General features: G+C 47.8%; 1 protein-coding gene and 1 long non-coding RNA gene across 3 annotated transcripts in view; one reads left to right on the forward strand and one right to left on the reverse strand.

The window, feature by feature from the left end:
• LOC138261476 (uncharacterized) overlaps positions 1-24,506 on the reverse strand; it is an 87,618-nt gene extending 63,112 nt beyond the window's left edge. The window contains exon 1 of the long non-coding RNA XR_011199100.1: positions 24,284-24,506. This is a non-coding gene — a long non-coding RNA (uncharacterized lncRNA). The remainder of the gene's footprint in view (positions 1-24,283) is intronic.
• LOC138261475 (uncharacterized) overlaps positions 1-25,109 on the forward strand; it is a 71,784-nt gene that overhangs the window by 28,744 nt on the left and 17,931 nt on the right. Inside the window, exons 1-2 of one of the 2 annotated variants that reach the window (XM_069210442.1) lie at positions 10,024-10,421; positions 24,785-24,911. In XM_069210442.1, coding sequence (XP_069066543.1) covers positions 10,224-10,421; positions 24,785-24,911 — 325 coding nt within the window. In that variant the 5' untranslated portion in view covers positions 10,024-10,223. Of the gene's footprint in view, positions 1-10,023; positions 10,422-24,784; positions 24,912-25,109 lie in introns of those variants that run through there. The other variant, XM_069210444.1, reaches the window with a different exon arrangement.

Genomic DNA, 25,109 nt, shown 5'->3' on the forward strand with positions numbered 1-25,109 from the left:
CCTTGAACAATGAAAACTGAATTTGGCAGTATTTCACTGTTAGGACATATAAGACACACTAGTATATGTCCTACCTTAAACATACACTGCACCCTGCCAATGGGGCTACCTAGGGCCTAACGTAGGGGTGCGTTACATGTAGCAAAAGGAAAGGTTTAGGCCTGGCAACTGGGTACACTTACCAAGTCGAATTGGCAGTTTAAAACTGCACACACAAACACTGCAGTGGCAGGTCTGAGCCATGTTTACAGGGCTACCAATGTAGGCAGCACAACCAGTGCTGCAGACCAACTAGTAGCATTTGATTTACAGGCCCTGGGCACCTCTGGTGCAATTTACTACGGACTTACCAGTAAATCAAATATGCCAATCATGGATCAACCAATCAACAGTACACTTTACACAGAGATCATATGCACTTTAGCACTGGTTAGCAGTGGTAAAGTGCCCAGAGTCCTAAAGCCAACAAAAACAGGTAAGAAAAAATAGGAGGAAGGCGGAAGACTGGGGATGACCCTGCAAAAAGGGTCATTTCCAACACCCAGGAACCAAAATACATCTGGACAACATTATCAAATCTGAAAACTAAAAAATGGACCATATTTGCAAATTGAGGCAGGTTTCAACTTGTTAATACATACTTTATAAGTGTTCTGCAAGGTTGGGCAGACTGCACTGATTTGAGCTTGTGACAGACAATGTTTGTTTTGATATCAGGGAAATCAACAGTAAAAAATGGCCTACTGTGCTATAAAACAGGCCAACAAACAGACAAAAAACTGCCCACATACTACCATTAGACCAGCCCAAGAGCACTGCCTGATTGCCTTACAGACAGTCCAAATCTGAAAAGCCTTAGGTTTCGCCTAGACAGTGCATGCATTGTCTCTACAAAACATTTTGTTTATATACAATGGACTTACAGCCCGTTCATAGCTTACCAGTTGTTAGCTTTAGCGTCGCTCTCATTCCTTTCTTCCCATTTGTCTTTGCATACCTTCATCATGTCCTCTTTTTGTATTTGGCCCTCACCTGGAGCATGGACCAAGTACTTAAATCCTTTCACTGATCCCGTTTTGGGAGCTATTTTTTTTGGGGGGGGGGGGTTCAAGCACTCCATGTGATTGCTTGTGTTTTCAGTCCCTCTCCCATATCCATGTAGCTTCTATTAACCCTTCTTTGTTAGTTCTTTTTCCTCCCATCCCACTGCACACCAATGTAAGCAAATTAGCTCATGTGTAACAGTGAATAGGTCTGTCATTGTGGCATGGAATATACATATCCATGAGCTCCCAAGTGTGACTGTGATTCTGTGTGCCTTCCAAATAAAGAATGCTGCAACATTAATTATTGTTCTGCAAATATTATTAACTGAATAAAACGTTGTTTCTGCTGTGTTGTTCTACTTTGTCGAAAATACAGTGCTCACCAGTGCAGTGTGTCTGGGAAACATTGACAAGACACATGAGAGTGTCTTCTATTCAGAGATTAAGGACGACATAGAATTTGAACTGAGCTCTGACATAGGCTTTTGACTTTATTCCTCTAGGCTAGTATTCTTCAAATTTTTTAATGATGCACTCCCCAGTGAAAAAAAAATATCGGGCCACCCTAAAAAAAAAATTACAATTTTTCTATTAAAATTGCAATGTTTAAATATGTGCAGACCTATTTAAATGCTGCTGTTAAATTATGTTTCAACAATGCAATCAAATACATGAAGCCAAACATACTATTCTGGTCAGACAGGCTTTGCTAACATGTAAAAGTATTCACAGTGGGATTATTAGAAGTAGGGGTGGGGGTTTTGAAGAATATTTGGAGTCCCTTCCGTTTTGACGCACTTTCCCAGCTTTTATACAAATGACAAAACATGTTTGTGAAGGCCCATTACAGGGCGGTTTACTGCTGCTCATTTTTTTTCAGCTTAAAACCAATCCCTGTTACCAGAATGATGCTTCTTTTGGCCAGAGCTTGGCACCCCCCTGTGATCACTTGAGGTTCACCTATGCCCCCCACCTAGTCTGACGATCCCTAGGCCACCGCACTCTCCGCCTCTCCACTCTGTACCACTCTACTGTACCATTGCACTCTATGCCACTCTAATCTGCAACACCCTACTCCACGCCACTGCAGTCTACACCACTCTGCACCACTGTACTCAATGGCACTGCACTTAACAACACTCTACTCTGCGCAACTCCACTCTATGCCATTGCACTCTGTGCCACTCTACCCATCTCAGCATTGCTCCACTATTCACTCCTGGACTCTATGCCATGCCACTCTACTCTACTCAGCATCCCTCAACTCTATGTCACTGAACTCTACACCACTCCTCCCCACTCTATGCAACCCTGGTCTACACCACTCCACTCTACACCATGTTACTCCACACACCACTCAACTCTACTGCACTCTGTGCTGCTCCGCTATAGGCCAATGTACTCTACACCACTGCACCCTACACCACTCCCCTCTACATCACTCCACTCTACGTCCCTCTACTCTACTCTGCACCATTGCAGTCGAGGCAACTGCACTCTACCCTACTGCATCACTCCTCTGTATTCCACTGCACTTAATACCACTCCACTCTATGCCACTCCATTCTACGCCACTGAACTCTTTGCCACTCAACTTTTCTCTGCACCACTCCACTCTATGCCACTGCACTCTACTTAACCTGCACCACTTCACTCTATGCCACTCCACGCTTCTTTACTCTGCACCACTTTACTCTACGACACTGCACTCTACGCCACTCTACTCTATGTCACTGCACTCTACGCCACTGTACTCTGCATTGAGCCACTCCACTCTACACCACTGACTCTGTGGCACTCTACTTCACTCAGCACCACTGCACTCTATGCCACTGTTTTCTACACCACGTTTCTCTACTCTTAACCTCTCCACTCTATGCCACTGCATTCCAGGCAACTGCACTCTACTCTACAATACTCTATTCTTCACCACTGCACTCTATGCTACTACACTCTGCAGCACTGTCTACTTTGCACCACTCTGCTGCATGCCACTGCACTCTATGCCAGTTCACTCCATACTACTCTACGACTCTCTGCTCAATTGTACGCCACTCCACCCTGTCAAACTACTCCTCTGTGCACCACACTACACCACTTCACTGTACTAAACTACTCCCGAGGGCCACTGTACTCTACACTACTCGACCCTACATCACTCCAAGTTACTCTTCTCGACTCCACTCTATACCACACCATTCTACTCTACTCCACTCTGCACCACTCCATGCCACTACACTTTATGCAACGCCAGCCTATGCGACCCCACTTTACTCTACTCTGCTCTATGCCACTCTATTATACGCTACTCCACTGTACGCCACTGTATTCCACTCTAGTCTACAGTTTCCCACTCTACTTTATGCCACTCCCCTGTACGCCACTTCTCTGTACACCACTCCAACCACTCTACTCCACTTCACTCTCATTTATGCCATGTCTGTCAACTTGACACCACTCTACGCAATGCCACTACACTCCAGGCACTCCACTCCACTGTACAACAAGGTTAAAAGACATTGGCAAAGTCAATAGCTCATGCATAGGTGAAACCTATTGGCTTTGCCAATGCTTGTTTGGTCTTATGTCGTATCTTCCACCATGGCATGTCCTGTCCATACCAGTAATTTCCCTTCTGGGACCGGCTGGCCTGCTCCTATTATTGCACTATTTCAAAATTAATCCCAGAACTGATAATGACATTTAATTTATATGAATGTCAAAACAATGTTGACTGATATACATTTAGACTCATAGACTATGGGGGTCATTCTGACTCCGGCGGTCTAAGACCGCCGGGGCCAGGGTCGGCGGGAGCACCGCCGACAGGCCGGCGGTGCTCCCAAGGGCATTCCGACCGCGGCGGCAAAGCCGCGGTCGGACCGGCAACACTGGCGGTCTCCCGCCAGTGTACCGCCGCCCTTTGGAATCCTCCAAGGCGGCGCAGCTAGCTGCGCCGCCGAGGGGATTCCGACCCCCCCTACCGCCATCCAGTTCCCGGCGGTCCGCCCGCTGGGAACCGGATGGCGGTAGGGGGGGTCGCGGGGCCCCTGGGGGCCCCTGCAGTGCCCATGCCATTGGCATGGGCACTGCAGGGGCCCCCGTAAGAGGGCCCCTACAAGTATTTCACTGTCTGCTTGGCAGACAGTGAAATACGCGACGGGTGCAAGAGCACCCGTCGCACCTTCCCACTCCGCCGGCTCGATTACGAGCCGGCATCCTCGTGGGAAGGGAGTTTTTCCCTGGGCTGGCGGGCGGTCTTTTGGCGACCGCCCGCCAGCCCAGGGAAAAACTTAGAATACCCTCCGCGGTCTACTGACCGCGGTGCGGTATTTCGGAGGGGGGAACTCTGGCGGGCGGCCTCCGCCGCCCGCCAGAGTTAGAATGACCCCCTATGTTCTTCAATGCACTTCTCTGAACCTAGAATCACTAGTTCACCAATATACACTTTACCTCCCCTTGTTTTTGCACAGAGTGGTCGCTTTCATTAGCACTCTATTACTGAGTAAATGGTTTCCAACTTATTTAAGTGTATGAGTTCAGTATTTAGGTGTTGGTCCCTCCTTCCCTTCAAAGAGCTCTGTGCACACAGCCTCACGGCTTGTGTCCGTGTTCAGCCTCTATTCCTCTGATGTGCACACAGCCTTACTCACGTTCAGCCTCCATCCCTCCCATTGGCTCTGTGCACGCACCTTCACTCTTCCTGTTCGGCCTCCATCCCTCCCAGGTTCTCTGCGCAAACAGCCTCACTCTTCGTGTTCAGCAATTATCCCTCCTGTGTGCTCTATGCACACAGCCTCACTCTTCGTGTTCAGCCTCTATCCCTCACGTGTGCTCTCTGCACACAGCCACACTGTTCGGCCTCTATCCCTCCCATGTGCTCTGTGCACACAGCCTCACTCTTAGTGTTCGGTCTCTATCCCTCCCATGTGCACTGTGCACACATCCTCACTCTTTGTATTTGACCTCTATCCCTCCATGTGCTCTGTGCACACAACCTCACTCTTTGTGAGTCTAAATGTACCTCTAATGTGCATTGTTCACACAGCCTCACTGCTTCTTTTCAGCCTCCATCCCTCACAAGTGCCCTGTGCACACAACCTCACTAATCATTTTTGGCCTCTATCCCTCCCATGTGCATTGTGCACACAGCCTCACTGATCCCGTTCAGACTCCAATATCCATGTGTGCTCTGTGCACACAGCCTCACTCTTTGTGTTCAGCCGCTACCTCCCCCATGTACACTGTGCACACAGCCTCACTGCCCTGTTCAGCCTCCATCCCTCCCAAATGCTCTGTGCACACAGCCTCACTCTTCGTGTTCAGCCTCTATCCCTGTAGGAGGCTGGCCTGGTTTGTAGTGGGTACCTTGGGTACTTAAGCCTTATACCAGGTCCAGTTACCCCTTATTAGTGAAATGTAGTAGTGTTCTAGCAGCTTAGGCTCATAGAGCTATAGCAGAGCACTTAGGCTGAACTAGGAGACATGCAACACTCATGCAATACCACTTATAGTTACACAGTACTTATACGCAAGTAAAGACAATACTCAGTGTTACCAAAAATAAAGGTAGTTTATTTGGGTGACACAGTACCAATAATATCTTAGAGACATTACTCCTTCTGGAGGTAAGTTTTATACACAATATATACACTAGATACGAAAATAAGGCAAGTAATTAAACATAGAATAGTGCAAACAATAGGAAATGATATAGAATGCAATGGGAGAAAATAGGTCTAGGGACAACACAAACCATATAGTAAGAAAGTGAAATGCGAATCACAAATTCCCCTGTAGACAAGTGTAATGTGTGTAGAATTGCTCGGAGAGTAAGAATACAGTAAAGGTAAGTAAATTACCCCACCTCAGAGCCCAGTAAAGCAGGAGTAAAGTACTGCAAGTTTCCTTAGGACACACTACACCTTGTGATTGGAATTATTGCAAGAACCAACCAAGTCTGCAAACAGCAAACATTGGATTCCTGGACCTGAAGACCTGCAAAGAAAAGAGACAAAGTCCAAAAGTCAAAAGAAGTTCCAGGAATGACAGGGGCCCCTGCCAACCCAGAAGAGGGTGCAAAAGAAGAGTACCCAGTTGGACGAAGACTGCAGAAATGCACCCTAGGAAGATGCCAGCGGGTTCCTGTGCAATGCAAAGGATGCCCCACGTTGTGAAATTGGATGCAGGCAAGATTTGGCACTGGATTCCTCCAACAAGCCTTGGTTCCGGCAAGTGTTTTGTGTCAACTAGGCGCTATCTGGACCCAGGAGGGAACTGGGGGCTTCAACTCTATGTGAGGAGGAAGAGGGGACTCTCTGCACTTCAGGAAGCCCTCAGAGCACCAGATAGCACCCATGGGAGTCCCAGGACACAGGGACAAAGGAGGTGGAAAATGCAGTTGGTGCTGCAAAACACAGGAAGGTCCTACGCCGCTGGAGAACAACTCAGCGAGCTGAGCATCGCAGGCTAGAGTGCTGGGGACCTGGGCCAGGCTGTTCATGAAGAAATTGTGTAAATAGTGCACAGAGGCCTCAGGAGGTGAAGAAGATGCGGTGCACAGGGGCACTGCCGTTCTGGGGGAAGGCAAGGTCCTACCTCCTCCAAAAGGCGACAGCAGGCCCTCAGGACAGTCTTTGTCGATGGGGTCAACCCTCTGTGTTCCAAGGAACACACTCGTAGCTGTGAGAGGAGTTTCAATAGAACCGGTGATCGACTTAAAAGGTGTCTGTGTGAGCAGGGGAGTGACTCCGTCACCCCACTGGAGATTTCTTCCGTCCTTCTGGTGCAGGGTGAAGACAGGGAGTCCTCAGAGCGTGCACACCGTAGAAACTGTTGCAATTGCTGGCGGGAGCTGAAGTTGCAGAAGAAAAGTCTCCCTTGGAGATACTTTGTTGCTGTTACAGCGGTTCCTGAAGCAGGTTGCGGTTGATCCGAGGTCAGAGGATGAAGTAGTAGTTGCAGAGGATCCTTGCTGGAAACTTGCAAGTAGAATCTGAAGAGAACCCACATGAGAGTCCCTAAATAGCCCTGAGAGGGGGACTATCTACCTTATCAGGTAAGGACCTATCAGGAGGGGGTCTCTGACGTCACCTGCTGGCACTGGCCAGCCAGAGTCCTCCAGAGTGCCAAACTCACCTTGCAAAGCGAGATGGCTGAAGTCTGGGACACACTGGAGGAGTTCTGGGCACCACCCCTAGGGTGGTGATGGACAGGGGAGTGGTCACTCCCCTTTCCTTTGACCAGTTTCGCACCTGAGCAGGGGACGAGGGGTCCCTGAACCTGTGTAGACTGGCTTATGCAAGGAGGGCACCATCTGTGCCCTTCAAAGCATTTCCAGAGGCTGGGGGAGGCTACTCCTCCCCAGCCTGTTACACCTATTTCCAAAGGGAGAGGGTGTAACACCCTGCTCCCAAAGGAAATGCTTTGTTCTGCCTTCCTGGGACTGAGCTGCTCAGACCCCAGGAGGGCAGAACCCTGTCTGTGAGGTGGCAGCAGCTGTAGCTGCAGTGCAAGCCTCAGAGAGCTGGTTTGGCAGTACTGGGGTCAACAGTGGAACCCCAGGGATGCATGGAATTGGCTCCCCAATACCAGATTTGGAATGGGGGGACAATTCCATGAATTTAGACACCTTACATGGCCATATTTGGAGTTACCATTGTGAAGCTACATTTAGGTATTAACCTATATGTGGTGCACGCATGTAATGGCATCCTCGCACTCACAAAGTCCCGGGAAATGGCCCTGAACTATGTGGGGGCACCTTTGCTAGTGCAAGGGTGCCCTCACACTCAGTAACTTTGCACCTAACCTTCAGCAAGTGAAGGTTAGACATATAGGTGACTTATAAGTTACTTAAGAGCAGTGAAAATGTCTGTGAAATAATGTGTGCGTTATTTCACACAGGCTGCATTAGCAGTCCTGTGAAAGGTTTTGTCTGAACTCCTTATGGGTGGCAAAAGAAATGCTGCAGCACATAAAGATCTCCTGGAACCCCAATGCCCTGGGTACCTAGGTACCATATATTAGGGACTTATAAGGGGGGGTCCAGTGTGCCAATTGAAATTTGTAAATGAAGTGACTAGTCTATAGTGACAAATGTAAAAGCAGAGAGAGCATAAGCACTGAGGTTCTGATTAGCAGAGCCACGGTGACAGTTAAGCACTATACAGACACATACATTAGGCCATAAACTATGAGCACTGGGGTCCTGACCAGCAGGATCCCATTGAGACAGGCAAACACATACTGACATACAGGTAAAAATGGGGTTAACATGCCAAGAAAGATGGTACTTTCCTACAATCCCTCCACATGCTCTGTGCACACAACCTCACTCTTCGTGTTCAGCCTCTATATCTCCCATGTGCATTGTGCACACAGTCTCAGTGCTCCAGTTCAGCCTCCAACCCCCATGTGTGCTCTGTGCACACAGCCTCCTTTTTCATGTTCAGCCTCTTTCCCTTCTGTGTGCTCGGTGCACACAGCGTCACTCTTCGTGTTCGGCCTCTATCTCTCTCATGTGCACTGTGCACAAAGCCTCACTGCTCCTGTTCAGCCTCCATCCCTCCCATGTGCACAGTGCACACAGTCTCACACTTTGTGTGTTCGGCCCCCATCCCTCCCAGGTGCTCTGTGCACATAGCCTCAATCTATGTGTTCAGCCTCCATCCCTCCCATGTGCTCTGTGCACACAGCCTCACTCTTTGTGTTCAGCCCCCATCCCTCCCAGGTGTTCTGTGCACATAGCCTCACTCCTTGTGTTCAGCCTCCATCCCTCCCAGGTGCTCTGTGCACACAGCCTCACTCTTCGTGTTCGGCCTCTATCCCTCCCAGACGCTCTGTGCACACAGCCTCACTGCTCCCGTTCAGCATCCCTACCTCAAGTGTGCTCTGTGCACACAGCCTCACTCTTCGTGTTCAGCCTCTATCCCTCCTGTGTGCTCTGTGCACACAGCCTCACTCTTCGTGTTCAGCCTCTATCCCTCACTTGTGCCCTGTGCACACAGCCTCACTGCTCCCGTTCAGCATCCATACCTCATGTGTGCTCTGTGCACACAGCCTCACTCTTCGTGTTCAGCCTCCATTCCTCACAGGCGCTCTGTGCACACAGCCTCACTATTCGTGTTCAGCCTCTATCCCTCCGTGTTCTCTATGCACACAGCCTCACTCTTGGTGTTCGACCTCTATCCTTCCCAGGTGCATTGTGCACACAGCCTCACTGCTCCGTTCAACCGTCATCCCTCACTTGTGCTCTGTGCACACAGCCTCACTGCTCCCATTCAGCATCCATCCCTCATGTCTGCTCTGTGCACAAGCCTCAATCTTCATGTTCAGCCTCTATCACTTCTGTGTGCTCTATGCACACAGCCTCACTCTTTGTGTTCAGCCTCTATCCCTTCCATGTGTATTGTGCACACAGCCTCACTCTTCGTGTTCAGTCTCTATCCCTCCTGTGTGCTCTATGCACACAGCCTCACTTTTCGTGTTCAGCCTCTATCCCTTCCATGTGTATTGTGCACACAGCCTCACTCTTCGTGTTCAGTCTCTATCCCTCCTGTGTGCTCTATGCACACAGCCTCACTCTTCGTGTTCGGCCTCTATCCCTCCTATGTGCATTGTGCGCACAGCCTCACTGCTCCGTTCAGCTTCCATCCCTCACTTGTGCTCAGTGCACACAGCCTCACTTTTTTTGTTCGAGCCTCTGTCCCTGTTCTGTGCACGCAGCCTCCATGTGCGGCCCCCATCCCTCCAAGGTGCTCTGTGCACACAGCCTCGCTGCTCCCGTTCGGCCTCTATCTCTCCGTTGTGCACACAGCCTAAGTGCTCCCTTTCAGCCTCCATGCCTCCCAGGTGTTCCCCGCATGCAGATTGCCTCGCACTGCACACACGGTCAGTCAGTCCCCAGCCCCCGGCTCCGCCCCCAGGGCTGCTATCTAAACACACATTAACTCTACCTCCCCACAGCTGGGCTCGGGTTGCGCCGTGTGTGGCACCGGACACCCCAGCACTTCCCACACCCACCACCATTCACGGATGGTGCGCCCGTCTTCGTGTTCACAAAGGCAGGTCTGGGTCCACAGAATGTAGCGCCAAGCAGCCCTGTGTGCACGCTACCCTCTGTCTGGCTTCCACAAAGAGTCTTCCTGCACCGGTCACAGGTCCTGTGCCCACACCATGTCCCTGGGAGGGCTGAGGGGTGCTCTGTGGTGCCTGGCTCTCGGCCTTCTATGTGGTGGTTGTTCCGGGACGGGGGGCCTGGCCCACAAGTACCAGGAGGCCTCCCTGGACGACATTCAGAGGGACATGGAGAGAGCGGTGCAGCTCCTCAACAGGAAGAGCTTCCTGCCTTGGCAGAGGGAGCAAATCAACCAGGTGAGAAAAGCCAGGCCTAGGTGTGAGCTGACGCCCCATGTTTGAGAATGTCTGTGTGCCTGCTCTGTACCTTCTCATTGTCGCTGCGGTGTGACGTATCTGTGTCGTGTCTGTGGCATCCCTGCGTGGTCCCAGTTTGTGCCTTGGTCCTTGACTTTCAACTGCGGCCCTGTGAGGAGACGTGGACTATCGGCTTGAGCTGCTGACTTTGGACTTGAGGAACCAGGTTGAAGTTCCGGCGTCGGCTCGACATCCGATGAATTCTGGGCAAATCACTTATGTTCTTTGTGCCAAAAAATAAAAATCAGTGACCTTGCGTAATTTAATCTGGTGCTCGTCTAAAGCGCCCCCGTGCCCACGGGCCGGGTTCGCACTGTGTAACACTGGAAATAGAAACCTCCGCACGCCAATTGTTTGATAAGTAATAGTTCTATCGGAGGCTGCTCCTGGTATCCCCCAGTATGCGGCTCCCCCGTGACATTCCTTAGTGGCTTCTCTGCGTCTCTTGCTACTCTATAACTTTCTTCCATGTCTTCTCCACGCGTCCCCTTGCCTGTCACTCCTCTGTGTCCTGTTTAGCTGACGTGCCTTCCTTGGGTGCCTCGATCCGACTTACCTCTACTTGTGACTGCGCTGAATTGTCCATTTGTTCCTCGACTTTCCTCCACTGCTGCTCGAGGCGCCACCGGTACACGTTGCACCTCTGCTCACACGTTGCGGTCTCTTCTACCTGTCCCTTCCGTTCACACACACTTCCCCCTCTGCACCCTGGCGACACGGTTCTGAACTGCCCCGCAGCTCATGCACTCTTCCTGTACATACGTGGCCCCTCAGGACAAATACCGCTGGTTCCAAGCCCCACGGGCCCACAGAACTCAGTGGCGTAACGACAGGTGAGCCCCCACCCCTGCAAAGTACATGGATGGCCCTCTCCCATCGGAACTCACTCAGGAGCTCTCAGATGAAGGCACTGTCCTTAGGGCTCCCCTTTAAATGTCCCCCCACCGGGATGCGGGGGCCTTTGTTATGCCACTGACAGAACTTGGCAGCCATTTCTATGGCTCTTCTGCCCTGGGGATTCCCAGTAAAGCTGCTCTATGTTTTATTTTGTGGTCCCTCTGTCTGCTCCGTGGCTATTCTGTGACTTCCACCTTCCCGTTACAACTCTCCCGAGTCACCCCCTTTTTGGCTGCTCTGAGATATTACCTCCTAGGGATCTTTGACTCCCACAAGGAGTTTGATTGTGGCTTCCCTTATGGCTGCTTTGCCTGCTTTCAGTGTCTTATTAGAGCAAGAAATATCTTTGGGTTCCCTGTGCAGAATAGCTTTGAATTTTATTACCCAATTCCTGCTAATTCACGGCCCACTCAAACAATAATGAATTATATATTAAAGTTTGAGATAGAGAGACAGATGTGAAATTGTAAAAAAGTTCACTTTCCCAGGGGCCTCTTGGAAGGAGGGGTTAAGGACGATTGTCAGCTTTGCCCACACCTTATAGTGCCTCTGCCCGCTCTTTGACTCTCCCCAATCCACCTGAAAACCAATACACCCAAAGGATCACTCACACGTGCTCAACGAAAGCATTTGTTGGGGAACATTACTTATAGAGGATGGGTTGACAGGTCTTGGGGGAGACCACACTGGCGGAGACCCTGACATATATCAACAAGTCTTAATACCCAACGAGCAGGGCCTGCTTGAACAGACTGGAAAACAGTGTAGGAATGCAGACTCTCAAGTTCATGTTAGTAATTTCTTTACTAAAGGGGGCGTCGAGTGAATGATGTCACAATAGGTCTCAAAACCCATAGAGAGATCATCAAACAAGGGGAACATTCTAGAATGCCTATTGGTGGAGATTGTTAGAGATGTAGGGCTGGGAAAAGAAAACGGTGTTTTTTCCTCTCTTCACTGGACTGTCCATTTAAGTAGCCCCAGGGACAAACGCAGGCCACACTAGAATGTAGGAAGCCCTCAGATCCGGTTCTTCCTCCCCCTGAAGTGACTGACTCCGGGTGTAGTGTGTCACAGTAACATTCCACAAGTTAAACACCTATTCCACCGAGCAGTGGCAGACAGACAAGCGCTAGAGGCAGCTAAGACCAGGAACAATAAAAGAATGAGCTTTTGCAACGGTGGTGTTTACCACATAATTATGGATTTACTGCACTTGCCACAAAATCCACCAGCTGTTGGATAATTTGCAGATCTCAACAAACAGGTTTGCTTCTAGTTGATACAGATATACTGATCAGAAAAGGAGGATGATGACTGGAGGGGAAACACTGATGAAAATGACAAAGAACAGTGCTGTAAATGGGCGGGACTGTCCTTTACTGAGTACCAGCACTTTTTCATTTTTAGAGGAAGGCATACCTGCACTTCTCAAGAAAAATTCTAATTGGAGAGTACCAGCACTTCCCAGAAGTAAGCAGGTACTCTGGTTCAGAGTACCTGCACTTCTATTTCTCCATTTCAAGCACTGATCAAGAAAGGTTGGGAGGAGAACTAGTGGTGAGGGAAAAGCACATATGGAGGAAGAGGAAAGTTGATGGTAGGAAATAGAGGGATAGTAATCAGTTGTGTCTCATTTAGCATTACACTGTAGATATAATAACGTTTCTAGTTGTCACAGAGGCAGGGCATTTAGAACTTATCTAGATGGTACACACAGCTGTTTTTTGTGTTTTGCAAAGATCCCACATGACATTGACCACCGGCTCATACTGGCCTATCAGGCAGTCTGGCAGTGCCAGAAGGCCTGGTACTATTGGTTGTTTTTTTAACTTCGAGTGCCCCACAAACAGAAGGTTTGTGATTGGCAAAAACATGCCTGCTAACTTTATTTTATTTTGCCAAGTCGTCTTTTCTGTTTCTTTTTGTATTTTCTTTTGTTTTTGCTCGTGGGCGTGGTTGTCAACAGATGACAATTAACATGTTCGAAATATGCAAGACCCATTGCATTACAAATGCTTGTTAACTTTTAGTGCCATGCAATCAGAAGGCGTGTGACTGGCAAAAACATGCCCAGAGGATAAACCAAATTGCAAAGTTTTATTTTCTATGGTTAACTTTCTTTTATTTTGCCAGGTCTTCTTTTCTTACTTTGCACTCATGTTTTGTTTTCTTTTTGATGGTGGGCACTGTTCTCAAATGATGAGGGTTATCTTGTTCTAAACATTGCAAAGCAGCATTATTTCTTTCTTATGTGTAACTTCTGAAACTATGTTTTAACACATAACTGTGAGGTACACCCCAGTCCATCCCACTTTAATAAACGCAAATTCACCCCACCTCACCCCACATCAATCCACCCCAGACCAATCCAATCCACCCCACTCCAGTTCACCCAACTCCAATCCATACCACTCACCCAACCCATCCCACTCCAATCCTCGCAACACACCACACTCCAATCTGCCCCACTGCAATCCAAAATAATCTGCTCCAAAACAATCTGCCCTACTTCAATCCAAAACAATCTGCCCCACTCCAATCCAAAACAAAGTGACACACGAATCTGCCCCACTCCAATCTAAAACAATCTGCCCAGCTCCAATTCAAAACAATAAGCCCTGCTCCAATCCAAAACAATCTTCCCCACTCCAATATGTGCCCTTGTCCAACCCAAAACAATCTACTCTACTCAACCCAGAACAATCTGCCCCACTCCAATCCAAAACAATCTGCCCTATCCAAAACAATCTGCCCTACTCCAATCTAAAACAACCTGCCCCACTCCAATCTAAAACAATCTGCGCCACTCCAAAACAACCTGCACGCTCCAATCCAAAACAATATTTTTTACTCCTATCTGCCCCCTCCAGTCCAGATGAATCTGCCTCACTCTAAAATAATCTGCCTCACTCCAATCCAAACCAATCTGACCCACTCCAATATGCCTCACTCCAATCCAAAACCATCTGCCCCACTCCAGTCTGCCCAACTCTAATCCTAAATAAGATGCCCCACTCCAGTCTGCACCACTCCAATTCAAAACTATCTGCTCCTTTCCAGTCAAAACCAAATTGCCCCTATCCTATCCAAAACAATCTGCCCCCTCCAATGCAAAACAATCTGCTCCTACTCCATTCTGCACCACTCCAGTCCAAAACAACCTGTCCCATTCCAATTCAAAACAATCTCCCCTACTCCAGTCCTAAACAATGTGCCCCACTCCAGAATCAGCTCCACTCCAAACCAAAACAATGTGCGTTCGGTGACGCTCTCTTCCACTGAACCACTGAACTCTACTCACCTCTATGACACTCTGCTCCCCCTACTCCACTCTGCACCAACAAATCCACTCTGCGACACTCTACTATATGACACTCCACACCACCAACTTTTAGCCATGCTGAACAGCAACCACACTAGTGTACAACATGGCAAAACACATTGCCAAAGCCAATATACTTGAATAGGTGAGACCTCTTGGCTTTGCCAATGCTTGTTCTCTGTTTGTGGGCCTGTCTTATGTCTTGGGCCAGTTTTTACTGTTGATTTCCCTGATATTATCATAAGCACTGCCTGCAGCAAGCACAAATCCATGCAGTCTCCCCAAACCATTACGCATGTCTTTACAAGTTAAACACTGCTCCGATTTCTAAGTGTGGCCAACTTTTTTAGCTATCTGATTTGCTGTGAGTCACATTTATTTTTGCGCCCATACCTATGTTCTGTCCCAGTCTGACCTTGAATGGTGGGCAGCCGCTTCAGAGCTTTCAGACATGGTGTAAAAGCCGACAGGCAGCAGGATGGTGGGATTCTTAACAACCACAGCAAACTGTGTGCTATTTACCACACAATGCAGCCTATTTACATCTCTTATTTGTTTCATCCTTGTGACCTCAGATAGCCATCTGACATCAAAACAAATAAGATCTCCCTCTAAAGGATTTCAAACAAATGAAGCATTTATCTTTTTATTTATTTTATGTTGTTGTCACTTAGGCATTTTATGGGCTTTGCGTACAAATTTGGGAAACTGGATAGAGGAGAGAGTCGAAGAAGAAAAAGAAATGTGAAAATAAGGGTTAAAGTCATTCTAAAAATGATCTCTTGTTCATTAAGTTAGAATTTAGGTCTTAATGTGGGAGGAATTATAACAAGCAATGGCAAAGCCAGTAGGTCTCGCCTATGTGAGAGCTGTTGGTGTTGCAAATGTCTTTTAGCCGTATGGTACAGCTGCATGGCTGCTGTTCTGCATGGCTTAAAGTTAGTGGCGTGGAGTAGAGTGGCAAAGAAGAGAGTGGAGTAGAGGGAATGGACTGGCGTGGCGTAGAGTGGTGTAGGGTGCTGTGGCGTACCCCAGAGTAGGGTGGAGTGGAATAGAGTGGCATGGATTGGAGTGACGTAGAGTAGAATAGACTGGATGGTGTAGAGCAGAGTGGTATTGTGTGGAAGGGAGTGGCATAGAGCAGGGTGGTGTAGAGTGTAATAGAGTGAAGTAGAGTGAAATGACACAGAGGGGTGCTGAGTGTAAAGGAGTGGCATAGATTAGAATGGCCTATAGTGGCATAGAGGAGAGTAGCATATAAGAGATTAGCGTAGAATGGAATGGAGTGTTGTAGACTGGCAGTGTGTGTAGTGGTATGGAGTAGAGTGTTATAGAGTGATTAGAGTTGAGTGGTGTAAAGTTGAGTTGTGTGGAATGGCATAGAGTGGAGTGACATACCGTGGGGTGCAGTGGCATAGAGTAGAGTGGAATGGCATAGACTTGTGCAAAGTGGAGTGGCACAGGGTGGTGTAGCACCAGTGGCATAACATTGCCCCCGCAGCCCCCTTGGTGCAGGGTGACCTGAGCTCTAGAGGGCCCACTCAGCACAGCCTGCACTGGTCTTAGAGCTCCAAACTGAGCCTGGGGGGAAGGAAGGTGCCCCTCCATGTACTTTGCAGGGGAGACCCCTCAAGTTTCATTACACCTCTGTGTAGCGCAGAGCGGAGTGGTGTAGAGTGGAGTGGTGTAGAGTGACGTAGATTAATACAGCCGTGGGTGTAATTAATGTGTCAATAAAGACAGCAGGCAGGGTAAAAAAACAGAAGCTGCATGCTTGTGTTTAAACTAGGAAAGCACATTGCACTGCAGGAATAATACTGAAATGCTTATAAAATAAAAAAATAATGTGCTGCAAAAAGACAGTGAAGAACATAGACCATAAAGAATACATGTACTTGGTCCATGCTCCAGGGTGGAGCTAACACAAGAATAGAAGGGAAGCCCATGGGACCTAAGCAATCAAAAAGTTTAAAGTAAGAGTGACAATGAAAACAACTAATGGTATGCTTCGGGATGGTTGTAATTCCACAACTGTGAACAATGCATCTCGCAGCACAGTGCATGAGCTGTGTAGAAAAGACCTAAAAATGATAAAAAGTCCACTGCAAGCAGGGAATAGTTTGCACAGCCAGGCCATGTGGTGACACCCTGAACCCCTGGAGCCCCTGACGCATGCTTAGAAGGGCCTGTGGTGGATTTTCCCTAAGGTAGATTGCAGCTGCACTCGCCAGTTTCAGAGAAGACGAAACACCTGTGTCTGAGTGGTGCCTACAGAATTATGATCACCTTTCAGTGATCATACAAAAGTAGTCAAGGAGCTATGAGAAGGTTGCACTATATCGAGATTTCATCTTGCTCATTGTTGCTATCTGGACTGAAGTCTTCGCTTGGCAGTGCTAGGTTTGTGTTTTGACCTGAGGAAAAACCATAAGAGTAGAACCACTCAACTCTGAGCAGCACCAGCAGAATGCAGCCATCTCCTCACCTGTGTGCACTCCGCCCTGCCTCCTTAGCTGGGGTGCACAATTGAACTCAAGAAGTAGGGAAGAGTCAGCAGCAGGGGAGGGCCGAGTCAGAATGATCATTCCTGGTGGGCTGTACAAGATCGCACTTCACTGGGAGTCATGCAGCTGTCCCCCCATAGCTGGCAAAAGTCAGCCAGAGACCGAAGGCCTCATTACGACCTTGGTGAGGGGATTTCTCCAACACAAAAATGACGGATGTTGTGTCTGCCATATTACACGTTCCATAGGATATAATGGAACTTGTAATATGGCAGGCGGGATATCCGTTACGTTTGTGATGGAGTAATCCCCTCCATCAAGATCATAATCAGGCCCTAAGATGCAGGCCAAGGGAGCGGTGTTGCGGGAAGGTGTGACTCACACGAACCATGAACAAAACAATATTTCCTACAAGAAGGGCAAGCAGCAGGAACTTAACCTGGGGGCAAAACACCTTTAACAACAGTTTTTACAAAAAGGGCAATGGGTCCTTGGTTGTAGTAACTATATTATACAATTATGTGGCTCACTTAGTACTGAGTTTCTACTGTGCACCACCTTCTTCAGTTAGTCTTCGACTGCTCAAATTTGCTATCCTGTATCCAAGTACTAAAGTGATGTATTTGGTGCTCAGTTTTGAGTGCAAAAGTAAGGTCTAGCCCCAGAACACTGTGGTAGAAGGCTCATGTTTTAGCCCAGTCACCTCTCTGCCGTAGCAATCCTGAAGAAGTTCCCAAAGTAATCTGCAGGATAAAGGGCAGGGTAATAAATTATGCAATTTATGATTTTTTCCTGAAAACATTATGCATGATTAGCAATTTGTAAAAAACGGGCTCAAAAATAATTTGCCCTCTTTTTAGCTCAATGCTGACCTTTAAATGGACTAGTCTTTTGTGATATTGAAGCTCAGAAGAGCATTTCCTTCCTGTTATTGTGCAACTTGGGCTTTATTCCAAAATAATCTGTTTTTCATTGCATGCCGAGCTATCATATGCTAGCACTCATGATGTTAGCAGAGGACAGGTTAGAAGTTTTATTGAGACAAACTAAAAGTTGAGTTTTGGTTGCTGTTAAAAAAAAGATTAAGACAAGGGAAAGGTCAGTTTGAGGTTGCAGTTAAGGAGAAGGACTTGAGGCTTAGATGAGGCCGTAATGAAGAAAGGCTTAGGTGAAGTTGATGTGTGGAAGGGTTGAGGTGAAGTTGAGTTAGATGAGAGTAGCTGGGTTTGAGATTATGTGGAGGACTGTTTGAAGTGAAGGTGAATTGAGAGCTGTGGTTGAGATTACCATGGGGCGAGGTTAGGTAGCGGAGAAGTTAAGGGGCGCTGTGAGGTTGGAGTGAGGGTAAATTGATGATAACGAGATGAAGAGTAAGTGAGGTTGAGGTGAGGTTGAGATTGAGATCGGGGAGACAGCCACAGGAAAGGGCCTGGAAGGGAGCTACTATCAGCTAACTGTGTTGGTGCAGAACAGCAGAGGGAGAGTTGACTACAGGAAGATTTCAAACGCCTGTGCTGGGTCAGAGTCGAATGGATATGAGTCTGTCCCAGATGGCTGACTCTTCTCTGCACTTTTTCGGCGATTGAGATGCTGACTGAGTCAGTCATACACATGAATGACTCGGGAGCTAGTTGAGCTGTCTGACCACCAGACTCTGTGCCACAGACTTTGCTCCAACCTGCAAGGCCTCCATGGGTCTGGAGGGTGGCAGGTCATGGGCGATGGGTGACACCCTGTTGATGCAATCAGGATAGTCAGTCATGGTCTACACACAGGATGCAGAAAACCCCACACATTCCATTTATGATGTAGCACTAAGCACTAATTACACTGCCGTGCACTGTGCACATCCCAAGCCACAAATGCCCTCTTCTGATTAAAGCTGAAATAGTAAATAGAAAAACTAGCACTTTCCCCAAAGGTTCTAGCGCAGGCGTGAGAACAGTAAATTAGCTATGAGGGCGTCCAGCAACTGCTCTTCTGCCATAAGCTGAAGCCAAAAACTTGGTGTTAAAAGGAGCCTGTGTTAAGGAGTGAGTGGAGTCAGCAGAGGGAGAGGAGGAGAGACGAAAGGTTCGAGCGCCCAAACATACCGCTGCATCACTTCTTGTGATAGTCCTTGGAATTGCAGAACAGCTAAGACGGGGACAATTGCTTCTCCTCCTCTCTTTGGTTTTTAAGCGGGCCCGTTCCAAGATGGCGAAGCATTGGGTTGATTACAGAAGAATCACAACCTGAAGCCTAAACTAATTTTCATTCTGTCATGCGTTCTGGATAGTGGAAGCCCTCGTCTGCACAGGAGCAAGCTTCCCATCTCACCACGCAGTCCGTTCTTATAACACCAGTGCACGGGGCCACCAGTGACGCTAAAGCCCTCCCATGCTACAGTGTAAGAAGATGGTCCCTTTTAGAGCACGTCAGATGAAGCAAGCCAGCTCCTAGCTGCACTTTGCGGAGAACGTTTATTGTCACATCTCAACACCAAATGCTGTTCATTAAACGGTATTTATGTGGTTAGCGAATAAACTACAGATGCAAGCTAGAAGAGGTACATAAACCACTGTACAGTGGATTTTTGTGTCAGACAAATTCACAACTACAATCATTATTAGTTGACTTGATTTGCCCAGAATGTTGCATTTTGGTGCTGTTTATTTACTGCTAACTGACCGGATACACTTTTACTCGGGGCCTAACATGCTCTATGTTTGAAAGGGAGTTGATTTCATTGCACTTAATCACCAACAAATCACTTGTGAGTAGTGAATGAAAGGCCTGTCTTCTGGGGCCTCTTGGGTGTTGCACTCTCTGTTTTTTGTGGAAGGGGTCAGGGCGGCTTTCACTCTCGTGTGAGGAAAAAGGTGTGTTATCGTCTCCGGAGTAGAATTATTCCTGGATTTTAGTGGCCTCGTGGCGGGATATGCTGTAGGAATGTGGTTGTCTGAAGGGCCACTGACAAGGCGGGGGTTGGAGGGCAACTGAAAAAAGTGGTGGGGTTCACCAACTGTCATGTAAAAGTATTTTCATTTCCTTTGGTTCAAGGTGATACAAGGTCTGAGTCAAGGATGACATGGAGTCCAGATGTTGGTGGAGGAGGTGTTGTGAGGAATGTCAGTGGGTGTGCGCGGGCAAGCAATCCCGCCTACAGTGTAGTGCATTATATGAATTCATATTCCCTTTGCCACCAGCCTCACTGACAAGGAGGTGTCGGCTGTCTGCCAAGCGAGGCATCCAAAGCTGCCCGTAATACACCGTTCCATTTTGTGAACATCTGTTTACGGATTCGTTTTTTAAAAATTATTTTTGTTTCTCCAACCATGCGGACTCACCCAACCTCTGTGGAAGTGCTGATCTGAATAACACACTAGACTGGATACAGCCTACACATGCTGCATGGCACAGTGTGCCCTTTAGTCGGGTATTATCGTACCTGCACAACAACACAAACCTCTTACAATGCAACACATACTCGAAATCCCACAATGCTGCTTAGACAGGACCCTGCGCACAGACATGAAAAGCAGCACAGAGAGGCCATGTTGTTGGTAACCTCTTGCTCATAGCAACATTATCGCGCCACAGATAGACCGCGCAGTTGGGATTCACTGAGCTCATAGCAGCACTCTTCCTGTCACACCATGCACTACTTGTCATACAACAGGACAGACAAGTACAGACAGAACAGAGAACCTATTTCCTACTCATTCCAATGATGTCATAAATTGGCTTCTAGGACACACAACAACACGCGTTAACGATGACCGCCCTACTCTTTTGTTGGGAAAATGACATGTCTTCAATCTTAGAAGACAGAGAAAAGGTTTGGTACAACCTCCAAAGTCTCCCATCAAACACCATCAACCACAATTTACTGAAGTTAACACATTCATCTAACAAAGGAACACATCCATTGGCGCTGTTGATTGCACACAAGCCGAGGTAATGGAAACCGCTGAACTGGTTATAAAGTGAACCTGGAATCCCTAACATGTAATTTTCTTTCAAAGACAGAATATCACCCTACACATGCACATAGAATAACACATGCATGCTAAGCTACACGCTCTTGCCTTCATATTTTCTTATGCTTCACCCCGAAAAAATGGAAGTCGTTTTCTTTCCTGCTGGGTCTGAGACTGAATGGAGTAATGGAGTTACTCCTTTACCTGCCTGCATCCCACAGTTTCAAATCCCAGCTGGTTCAGGCATCCTTTCTTCCTTCTGAAGGCAATAAATTGGGAAGCATTCCATTAGTTAGCTAATAAGCACCCGCTAGGTCCTGAGAGGTGAAGACGCGCTTTACAAAAACATGTTATGTTACGCTGCTCCACTTATAACTCCATCTCAGTTACTACTGCTCTCTTAATGTGAGTGTCCTAAATATATTGCTGCTCTACATCAGGCTACTCAGTATGTTTGTGCAAGTAGTTTATTTACACTTATTTTCACACATTTCACCTCATCTGGCCCAGCGGGGTTTCTTTTGCCCTTTGCTTTGGGTTCAGATTTCTTTGTCTTCTGTTTTAAAATGTCTGTTCTTTAGTTAATCCCTATCTATGCCATTTGGACTTTTTAGACCCCCTCTTCTGCTACGTTATTGCTAATTTATTAATTTTATCTGCTCCGTATCGTACACATGCTCTCATTTTCACTCTTTTTGCTTGTATTAATGCCTAAAATGTCCTTAATACATATATTTTTCCCTTTTAGTACCCAATGTTTAGGCTACCTGGACACATCAATGATCCAGAAACATTAATTTAATAAAGAAGAATATTGAAGGCCTATCTTCATGAAATGTCTAACCAATTGTAATACATTGTTAGGTGATTATTAGTGGTCTTTCCAATTACTCATTTGGCTTCTGTACCCAACACGTTCAAGGCTTTGGATAAAAGAGCTACAGAAATATAATTCATAAAATATATTTTAATGAGGACAGGCTCTGTGGTGTGTGGATCTATGCTTATCAAGCCTGGAACGGACTCATGGTAATCAACACCAGGGGCAGGTTTTTTGCTCGCAGAGAGAGAATAGCCTATTGTGTCATTCCAAAATATCGAGTTTTAAATATAGTTTTTAAATATCATCTTTGCATACATCGACTAGCACTATATCATCAAGGTGAGTCCATGTGTAAGTAGAAGAGTAAACCTATACTTCCTTTTGAATGAGTTCATTGTCCGTATAGCAGAAGACAATATTTTGGAGTCAATAAATCTGAAAGGTTGATATTTCATTGATCAATATTTTGACATAAACCCATAACATGGCCTTCGGGTGGGGTAAGCCTTTGTCAAAACTCCTCAAAAGGAGGAAGGTTAAAGTTAAACTACCCCCAGCTTGGCTGAGGTAAATCACCTCACCTACACCCCTATACTACTGGCTCCCCACTGCCGGGCTAGTGGTTAAGAACATAGAGAAAGGCCTTGGGCAGGCCGCCACATGTGCCAGTTAGGCTACTACATGGAGGGGGCGCGGGGATATCTGGCTCACACCTGCCACATGATTCAGGGCAGGCCTGGTCTCACTTACATCCCACCATGGTCTACCGATCCCTCAAAGTCTGCTTGTCCCTTGTACATGCGAAAACTACCAATGCTGCGTATATGGATGGTGGCCACTGGGACATCACTTGGAAAACTGGGAATACCTCTTACTGGGCAGATTGAAACTGGCAACACGTGCATACTGGGCCCTTGGAAACTAGCATTATTGTGCCTTTTTACCGGCCACTCATAAAACGGGACCCTGGTCTATAAATAATGCGTTGCATTTTTCACGTAAAAACATTATGCCTTACTAGACTAATAACGTGTGATTTATGAAGAGGCATCTTTTCCGGACATATTTGTATAAATAGCAAACATTGTGATATTTGTAAATCTCCCCCCTACTCCGTCCTCAAAAGGAACAAATCCCTTTAACTGCCTGTGTGTCTCTGTTATCAGCTATAATTACGGCAGAGCATCTCCAAACGCGAGGATCCAGTACAACGCTGGTCCCGTTTGCTATGGTCCTTGGCGGACCGTATAGCGGTGCTCAAAACGGCGGTATTGCCCCAATCCCTCTATCTATTTATCAATAAACCAGTGCCCATCACCCAAGCCTTCTTCTAATCGCTGCAATCCATTCTCCTGTCACTAGTCTGGGCGAGGAAACAACCGAGAATAGCCTGGAACCAACGTACGCTTCCTCCGACCCGGTGGCTTCAATGCGCGGACTTCCATCTCTACTGCTTATGCGCACAGGCACAACGCGCACACCACCGGGTGCGCCCAGCGCGATGTACGCCACATTTGGCAACTGAAAACGATGAGGTGCGTCCTACGCACTAACACATGCCACTCCCACGTACGCGAATAGGCGCAACGCGTGACTGCATTAGCGCTGTCCACTGCACACTACAGACCCCTGGCGGACGCGCAGGAAAATCCCACTGTTCGCCCCAGCAACGCCCCCCCCCCCACTTCCCTCCTCCCGCCCACGGTCCAGCCCTGTCAGTTACACAGGAAGCAAAAGCCCTGGCCCTCTTATGTAAGATTGGGTTTTAAATGATGGGAGACCCCGGCCTTTCCCGATAACCACCTTCTACAGTTTACGGACCTGCAACAGCATGCCATGTGCTCACCTCTGTTACACTTCACTCATATGAGATTACGGACTGCACCCCGTGAGCACTGCCCCCCCAGTCTGCAGTCACTCCAGACGTTACTCACCCACCCCAAGCCAAGGGCTTATTACTCATGAATACACTGCAGCTCAAGCTGTGGATTGCACACTTCCAGTGCTTTCCTGGATACGTGGAATGCCCTATTCGACCCTCCTCTCACTAGATCAGACTGGACCTGTTGCTGTTCATTAGAAGGGCAGCTCACAGCCAATGGCAACTTTAGAATAATACATTTAAAGTTCCTACAAAGGATGTGTTATACACCACTCCGACTGCTTAAAGATGGGCTGAGACTCGATGACAAGGGTATAAGGCGCGGGGCACCGGGAACAGATTCCCTACATATGGCCTGGGGATCTGCTAACATTGATACATTTTGGGAACGAGTCACGTCGACACTCACCGCGGTAACAATGGACTCGGTCCTTTGTGATCCACGCACTCGTCTTCTAGGATTTGTCAAACCCTGCAACCTGCCACAGGACACTGGTCGCTGGGAGCCTACCGCTGGCTGAAGGAGGGGTGGCTATTCACTGGGGTGGGGGGAACGTGCCCTCCATAAAGACATTGCGTACTGCGGGGATAGGCTGGAGACTTCTGCAGGCGAGTTACCAAGAGCCTCAGGTCCAGAGTTCTGGGCACTGTTGACTATGTACCTCCCGTTCCTGCCCAATGAAACTTACCCGGGGTAAGGCATGAACAGACTGTACTCAATGCCAGCCTTCCCAGCGGGGGCCCGTTTGTGTATCTTGATATGATACTTGGAGTACTACTGGTATTCCGGGGAACTGTTTTTCTTTCCTTTACCTGTTGTACGGTGTATCGCTGTCTTTTGTAATATATGCACTGGGAATGCTTAATATATTAAAAAGAAACGTTCTGTGTATGTCCTTCCCCCCTGCAGATGGTGCCGCGGCTTCACTTGGGCATGATCGAGCTGTGGCTGGAGTTCAGGCGGCTGCAGGAAGATAAGGAGAGCATGTGGAAGAGGATGAACGCCATGCTGAGCCGCTCATTGTCCGCGTGCCAAGGTGACCCGCTCTTGTCCCCTCCATCGTTTCCCGCCCCAGTATTCATCTTCCGTTCTCTCCCTCTTTTCCCATCATCTTTATCACAGCATCTCCCTCGTTGTCCTGTCTCTCCCTTGCAACGTGTTGCTAAAAATCAATTGAGCTCATTTGTGTTGTATTGTAATTGCATTTGTACAGCGTGTACCAAACCTGACAAGC

This window comes from Pleurodeles waltl, chromosome 10 (assembly GCF_031143425.1).
Source record: "Pleurodeles waltl isolate 20211129_DDA chromosome 10, aPleWal1.hap1.20221129, whole genome shotgun sequence".
Lineage (NCBI taxonomy): Eukaryota > Metazoa > Chordata > Amphibia > Caudata > Salamandridae > Pleurodeles > Pleurodeles waltl.